This window comes from Durio zibethinus, chromosome 26, assembly GCF_047325235.1.
Source record: "Durio zibethinus cultivar Kanyao isolate XHJ-2024 chromosome 26, ASM4732523v1, whole genome shotgun sequence".
Lineage (NCBI taxonomy): Eukaryota > Viridiplantae > Streptophyta > Magnoliopsida > Malvales > Malvaceae > Durio > Durio zibethinus.
Window position 1 is genome coordinate 3942210 of NC_143187.1, and position 8721 is coordinate 3950930.

The following is an 8721-nucleotide window of genomic DNA, read 5'->3' on the forward strand; positions in this document are numbered from 1 at the left end:
ACTAATTATATAGTTGAGTATAAAATTCATATACTCTGAATTAAAATTAATAGTAATATAGATTTTTTTTTTTTTTGGTTACATCAGGAGAGCAAAGCCTGAATGCAAAGTAAGGGGGAGGGGGGAGACTTGGTTCGAAACCAAGCTCTTGAAATCCCTTCAAGCGCCTTTAACTATTAGATTAAAATTTTGGAGACGTAATATAAAATTTTAATATATGATGTTGTGGACCGAATGTACCACAATAATTGTTAATATCAAAATGCCATAATCAGAAGTAAGTTCAATATTGATTGGTTAGATTTTTCAAAACCATCACTACAATGTAAGGCTAAAACCATTTACTACAATCAATCACTTTCCAAATACATAAAATTGGCTTAGCTCAATTAATTTATATAATCATTTTAGAAAAAATAACATCTAATAAGCCTAAAATTTAAATTCTAATGTTTGTAACATCTATCGTCTCTTTAAGTTATAATCTTCTTTGTTAAAAAAGAAAAAAAAAATCACTTTGCAAGCACCAAATTACAATCCTTATGGCTTATGCCCAGCTTCTTCAATATATGTTCTGCTACGTGCTTTGAATGCAAGTATTTATCAGGTTGAAAAACTTGATTTTGCAACCTTTTATTAAATAGTCAACTTGTTATTTGTATAAACTTGAGAATGATTGGATTAATACAGAATAGCAACTTTGCTCATAAGGGAGAAAAAAAAAAACAAAGAAACAACACTGATTAAGCCAAGGTCCAGATCATTTTCTTTCCTACTTAAAGCGTTGTAGCTTTTCTATCACCTGGGTCCTGATAGAACAGATGCTGGCTGTGGACTTGAAGGTATCATGATAACTTCTGCTGGAGCTTCAACTACCAGTGATGTCAAAAAGCTATAATCAGAAACAGGTTCCATGGTCAGTAGACCTTCCAAAACCTTGCATACCATGGACATTGAAGGCCTTCTGTTATAATCACTTTGCAGGCACCAAATGGCAATCCTTAACATCTTGACAGCTTCTTCTGCATTTTGCCGAATGCCTTCGATACAATGATCGACCATGTCGAAAAGTTGATTTTGTTCTGCCTTTTGTTTCAGTATGGGCAAAAGTAAATAGTCATCTTCATCAGGCCGAGAGAAATCCAGATTTCTTCTTCCACAAACAACTTCCAATATGACAACACCAAAGCTGTACACATCTACCTTTTCTGTTATCCTTCTGCTTAACCATTCAGGGGCTAGATATCCTCTTGTTCCTCGCATTTGAGTTATAACATGGCTTTGGCTCCTGTCAATTGGCCTTGCCAAACCAAAATCTGATAACTTAGCATTAAAGCTGTCATCTAGGAGAATGTTTTCAGGCTTAACATCTAAATGAGCTATTCTCATTTGACAATCCTCATGAAGATATGCTAGTCCCTTGGCAATATCAAGGATGATCTTCTTCCTGATTTCCCATTTAGGTGTTGTAGTTGAGCTTTTGTTGAAGATCCACTTATCCAATGAACCATTAGTCATATGCTCATAAACCAACAGCCTGTTTGAACTTTCAATGCAAAAGCCTATTAATCTCACCAAGTTGACATGATGTATGCTGCCTATGGTCTTCACCTCTGCTAAAAACTCTTTCCTACCTTGACCTACACGATCCAAGCGCTTTACTGCAATTTTTGTACCATCAGGCAAAGTCCCTTCAAACACTGATCCAAATCCTCCTCCCCCAATCCTTTTATTGAAATTTTCTGTTGCAGACTTGAGATCTTCATAATTGAATCTTGTTGGCAAATTTGTAGCAAGATTCAATGACTTCTCCCAGTCATCTTCAGTTTTCTTCCTTCCTTCTTTCTTGCTAGACACCCGCTTTCTTAGGATGCGAACACATGCCAAAATTAGGATAAATGTGACTATCAAAGCTGCAACTACAAGTACAATGATTAGTTCAATCCGAATTGATTTCTTTTTTGCAGATGGTGGACTTGGAGATCGAGCCAAGGGTGGACTTAGCAATGGAGGGCTTGATGGAAACAATGTTGATCTCGGTGGACTTGGTGATGGAGGGGTTGTTAGATAAGATGTTGAACTCGGTGGACTTGGCGATGGAGGGCTTGATAGATACGATGTTGAACTCGGTGGACTTGGCGATGGAGGGCTTGATAGAACCAATGTTGATTTCTGCACCTTTATGAAGGATGAACTCGGTGGACTTGGTGATGGAGGGCTTGATAGATACAATGTTGAACTCGGTGGACTTGGTGGTGATGGAGGGCATGATAGAACCAATGTTGATCTCTGCACCTTTATGAAGGATGTAGAGTTGTAAGGAAATAATACTGGTGAGGTGCTCATCAATGAAAAAATTTGAGATGGTAATGAGCAGTTGCCACTCATGTTCTTAGAATTGTAGTGAAACAAAGCTGCTTTGCAAGAACAATTCCTTAAACAAGCTTGTTTGCAACTCTCAATGCTTGTGTCGAGAATAGCTGCCACAAAACCAAAATAAGAAACGTTAGGAAGCTCTATAAATGAGTGAAGATGACTTGATTGGCAGAACAGGGGGGTGACTCTTCTGCATCCAGTACTGGAGTTCATGAAATAGCTAGTGTCTCCATTATTTCCTACAGGACAACTACATTGTTCGTTTGTGCATATCCCATAGTTTCCACAAACCGTCGGATATGCACATTTGCCATGCTTGTCTGTCAAGATGTCAGCAACTTCCGATGCGTTTCCTTGAACCCATTGGTAGGCTCTCAAATGACCATCTGTATCTAACCTCAGAAACTGAAAATTTTCTGTGTCAGGGGTGTAACGAGCTGCAATTGTCTGACTTGTATATTCAAGTTCGAGCCTTCCAGTCTTAAATTGCTTAGATTCTTCTCCTTCAGCAAAGACTTCATGGTATGTCTGTGGGGGACTAGACTGAATAAAAGCATATAGCTTGTCATTTGCAAAGGACAAGTAAAACTGACCCGGCGTCCAATTTGATGCCGAGACACTGGCGATCAGCTTTTGCCCTTGCCGTATTCTTTGATTTGGGAGCCATGTATCTATGGGGTAATCCAAAGATTGCCAAATGGGGATGCTAGAAGAACCCGTTTCGGAATAAACAAGCTTAAGAGTCCCATTTCCAGTTATGTACATATAATTAACTGAACTGTTTGATGTATTCGAGGACCATACAAACATACCATCAGCATCAGATAGCACCAAATTTCCATCTTCCTTGAAATCAAGCGTGGCATTCTCCGTGACAGGATTGTCTCTGTTGGCTATCCAAAGTATTTGTGGGGAACCTGACTGAATAATTGCAGAATCACTTGTTGCTTCGACAGCAAAAACAGCAAAATAGAAGGCATTCGTGGCTCTACGACCGTAAAAACCACATCCGAAAGCTGGGAAATTTGATGGATTGCTGGTATTGAGAAGTACAGATCTAATAGTTGAACCGTCAACAAAGTCTACACTTCCTCTTGATATGAAATCATTGTTTATCCAGGTGCTTGGGAGTTCAGCAGAGGCATATTCAGTTTCAACTGCATGGAGGAAGAAAGGAAAATTAATCAATGACAGAATAAGTTGAATTAAACATGTCACAGCCATAGTATTTTCTTGCAAACATGAGATCATCAGCTCAAGTTTAGGCCGAGCTGGAGAGAAAAGCGGAGGCCATGGGTCTTGGGCCTTGGTAAAACTACGAAAGAAGGTTTATTTTCCAAAGGCTCGTCTCATCTAAAACTCCTGGCAAAGTGCTGAAAGGTACCCATGCCTGACACAGATCAGCTCACACTTCCGCTGCTTCTCTATTTTTCTGGATACAAAAATTTCATCAGTTTTTCACAGGCACACTTTTAAGTAGCTAATTATCGATCGAATGTTTGTCATTTAACACGGAAATATTCAGGTACTTGAAGGAAATTGGTAGAACGAAAGAAATGAGCAGGGTCCCGGCTAGAGTAAAAATTTCGGTGACGCATTAATCATGAAAAGGAATTGCAATTGGGACATATACCCGTCTTTTTATTGGGGTTTTTGATCTCCAATTTCAACTGAAAGACTGATTCAAAAGGTTTAATCGATTGTATGGTCTTAATTAGACAAGTCAGTTTGACTAGGAGAATTTCCATCGGCGTTTGCATCTTCTTTCAATCCAGCTTTCTGTAAACGTAAGTTTAAGAACACAGGAATTTTCATTGCCAGAAGTTTAAAGGAAGATTCACGGCAAACAAAACCTTGTGGCCACAAATTTAAGTTTCAAGTCCAAGCTGTTTGTCCTCGGACTTACACCTTTTCAAATAAACTACTTGTTGACAAGCTCAAATTAAGGCACTATCCACGCAGCTAGCATGAATTACATCTTGAAGGGGCTACTGTAGATCTGCAACTGTTTTCACATTCGAGAAAGGGAGACTCAGTCTTATAACGAAGATGCAAGGAAATCAAGCTTGAGCTGGTAGACTCCCTAATTACCCATACTCAAATTTTTTAGTAATTACTTTGGGGTAATATGTATTATTATTTTTAAGATCATCATTGTAATATAATCATTGAAGCAAATTTAGTATGAAAATGATTTTATTATTTGTGATTTGAAATCATTTTATTTAATTAACAATTATTAATTCATATGAATTAAATATTATTGTATTTGATATTATTAAAAATAAAATATTATTTTATTGAAAAATATGAAAATAATTATTCTTATTATAATAACTAAACAAATTAATAATTTATTATTTAAAAATAATAATTTATAAAACATAGTAATATTTTATTTATTTTATAATAAATATAATTAAAATTATTAAATTATTAAATATATTTATTTATCAAGTAAACTAATTTTTATAATATAAATTATGTAAAAAATTATTGGAATTAAAAAATAAAATTGATATATTAAAATCTTAATTAAAAACAAAAATATTATATTATATATAAAACATTAAAAAAGTAAAAAAATATATGAATTATTTTTTAATTTATTATGATGAATATTAATTTGAAAATATAAAAATTTATAATATAAATTAATTACAATTTTAGAGAAATCAAAATTTTAATTCACATATTAAATTGATAATATTAAGTATTATTAAATTCAAATATCATTTCAAGTTGGTGATCTAAAATCATTGTCATATAAAATTATCAAATATTTACCAAACATGATTATCTAATTACTATATATAAATTACTATGATTTTAGACTGATCTTCCAATTATACCGAACATTACTTTGAAGTGTAGTTCAAGCACCTACCAATTTTTCATTAAAGTAATCATTTATGATATTGCATTGCATAAAATTTACTAAAATATTGTATGAAACATGCACTTATAATTAATGAATTTTTATATAAATTTTTATTATTAATCTTGACACATGAAATAAATAATTATTATTATTTAAATAAATAATAAAATATACATATTTATAAATATAAAAAACTGATTTAGATTTTATTAATTATTTTTGCTATTTGCTTTTTGTTGTTTATATTATGTATTACTTCAAAATTTGCTTATAAAATAAAAAAAAACAAACAAACAAACACATACAAATCAAATTAGATATAACTACAAAATAATTAAAACACAATTAAATATGTCTACGTAATAAATAATATATTTTTATTCACAAAAAGTTATAATTTTAATTAAAATTTTAAACTTTTGTTTCTAGAAAAAAGGAAAGTAATACAAATAACAACCAAATTATAAAAAAAAAAAAATCCCATATTTGATTCAAAGGATCATGCCGTTAATCAACATTCCCAACAGCAGAGAGTATGAGCCAGAAACCTTGGCCATCAGGCTAGACCCAGCCACGCTCGATTTCACCTCCTTTGATGACGTCCACATTGATTACCGCATTGCAAATTTTTTTTTTCGTTTTGTGGCGCTGGCTCACCAAAAAATCGACTTTTTCACTTTTTCTTTTAGCTGAAACTAAGTTGAAAACCTTAAACCTTAAATTCAGTTCTCTTCTTCATATCAAAATATTTGTTCTTTTTCATAGTAAATCTAATCCTTTTGGACTTAAATGAAAACAACCCACTTTTCAGAACTGCTTTTATTTCCTCCTTTTGTGCTTTTAGCAGGTATTCATGGCTTCCCTTGCTGCAAGTTTGCCTCCACCACTGTCTTTACAAGGTAGAAAGTCCGTCTTCAGGACTCTTCGGAAACTCCCGTTTTCATCTACTAGAGGTATGGCATTTACTTTACTTATCCTAATTCCTAAAGAAACTATCTTTTTACGATTTTATTGTACTTCAAAATACCATGGTTCAGTTTTAACTACACTTGTTCACTTGGATAATTTTTGGGTTAGTCCATAGTTGAATTTGAGCCTCCATGTTCATTAATTTTCACTTTTATGTTGATTATAGATAGATGATGCACGTAGTTATGTATAGATTTTACGTGTGACAGTCTGGTAACAGAATGTTCCTGATGGATTTTCAGTGTGGTTTTCTTAGATTATAGTTATGACATGGAAATGAAATATTCATGTGGCAGTAGCCGGTGATGACAAAATCTAACCTAGGGCAAGGCAGAAATTTTCAGTATTTAATTCTGAGTTAATGTTCCTCAATGCACTCGCGAAAGACTTTCAGAATCTGGCATTGTGTTTGTTGATTATCCTTTAATCATGCCCTTAACGGGATTAAACTATGTTAATCTCATGGCAATTCCAGTGTAGATACAGAGCAAATACTTGAATCTAAGACTTATTCTTGGAGAATTATGGATTTTTTTTTATCGTCTTTCTCTGATGTTGATGGAAAACTTGTTTGGATTCAAAACTGAAGATGTTTGGCAATCAGGTTCTATTAGTTTAGTAGCAATATTCCATGCTTCTTGTGATTTGCTCTTTCCCTTTGTCTCCTGATTTTCTTGAATTGCAGAGATGCAAAATTGTGCTGTTATTGTGAAGGCTACAGGTGATAGCTTGGAGTCTTCAACCTCACTTAGCTTGGTAGGAAGCATGGAACGAGGTGAGTACGGAAACTTTTTAATCTAATAGTTAATATACAAAGTAAGAAAGTAGTTATGAATTTTAATCATTGGATTAACAAATATTTCATCCTTCTTAGCAAGCAAAACCTTTCCATTGTTAAGTCTTTGCAAAATATTGCACTCTCAAACAAACACACATCCTTATTGTCATTTCACTCCCTTTATGCTCAAAACATATCAGGAGAGGGGGTATTAGTGATTACTTTGTTCAAGAAATAGCAGATTTGTATGCTTAAATTTTAAATAACTTAGTTTTTAATTTTTTTTCCTTCTGTGTTGTCCAATTCTTTTTTCCATGTGTGGTTTCCGTACAAAAAAGATACTAAGCTTAGTTTCATTGGATGCTCGGTTGTTGCAGATCCAGAGAACAGGAAACCAAACGTATAAGTTCTTGTTCCCCGTTTCTCCTCCAAGGCTTCAAAAACTAACCCATATTTTTCTTCCTTTTCAGTGGTTTATATATTGATATCTCTTGTTCAAACCTAATCAATAAGTAAAACTGTAATATCTTCGATCTCATAGTGAAAAGATATATAAATAAAGAATGATATATATGTAGAGATTTAATTTTAAATTTGTGAGGTATTTTTTATGAGATAAAACTATAAAACTTTCGGATTAAAGCGGATAATACCTCGTAAATTAGATGTAAGTTTTCACAAATGGTATCAAAGTGATCATCAGTCGGTGGCCGTAGTAATCACTAAGTGTTACACGGTGATCTGATGTGATTTTGATTTTGTAGATGGACTCAGTTTGACAGGGAGGTCAAACATTAAAGGTAAGAAGATTGTAACGTCTTCAATTTTACGTCAAAAGGATATGTGAATAAGAAATGATATACATGTAAATACTTAATTATAAATTTATGAGATATTTTTTATGAAATAAAATTATGAGACTTTCAAGTTAAAGCGGATAATAACTTGCAGGTTGAATATAAATCTCTATAAAAATTTTTTAACTTTAAAATTATGAGATTATCAAATTAAAATAAATAATACCTCGTAAATTAAGTGCGAATTTTCATAAAAAAATTTTGACTTTAAAAAACGGTCGATGCTGAACTCCGTAGATGTTACATGGCACATGAGGTATGATTTCCTACCTTTTGTTTTACATTTTAGCATTCTATATTTGAAAAAGATATTTTTCTATCTCCCTTAAAATCAAGAATCAGTTTCAAATCTATTGATTCATCATCGAATCCTTTATCAGGCTCTTACTTTACATGAATTTTCTGTAAGAAAACTGGTAATAGCCTTCTTATCCACTCAAATATATATATATATATATGTAACTTTGATTTCAAGATTCATTTAAGATTATAAACTTTGGATCTTAACAGTTCATAGCAGTTTAAATTCAGTATACATCCAAATCAAAGTAAACAAGTGGACCATCATCAAATTTATGAAAATTTTGAAGCGGAAAATGAAAAAAAATTTCTTGTGGCAAAAAAAAAAAAATGCAATATGTCAAGAAATTCACTTCATATTTTTTATTTTAATTTTTTAAAAATGATTCATTAGCTTCATCAACGGTCAAAATTTAACACTTTTGACCTAATTACTCTTTTGATTTCATTTTTATTATCTATTTTTTAAAAAATATTTCAAAATTATGTTTTTTTTTAAATCTAAAACTCTTATTTTTTTATATTTTAAAATTATTTTTATAACTTTTTTACTTTTAACA

At 32.4% G+C, this 8721-nt stretch overlaps 1 protein-coding gene and 1 long non-coding RNA gene across 2 annotated transcripts; one reads left to right on the top strand and one right to left on the bottom strand.

Annotated features, from left to right (window-relative positions):
* Positions 1-608: 608 nt before the first annotated feature.
* Positions 609-4434, bottom strand: LOC111318576 (G-type lectin S-receptor-like serine/threonine-protein kinase SD2-5). The gene has a single exon (XM_022921437.2). It carries the CDS (start codon positions 3625-3627, stop codon positions 799-801), a length of 2829 nt encoding a protein of 942 aa, XP_022777172.2. The 5' UTR covers positions 3628-4434; the 3' UTR covers positions 609-798.
* A 1495-nt stretch (positions 4435-5929) lies between these two features.
* Positions 5930-7675, top strand: LOC149511236 (uncharacterized). Its single transcript, XR_016334302.1, has 3 exons — positions 5930-6210; positions 6912-7001; positions 7382-7675. It is a non-coding gene; the product is annotated as an uncharacterized LOC149511236 (long non-coding RNA).
* The last annotated feature ends 1046 nt before the right edge of the window (positions 7676-8721 follow it).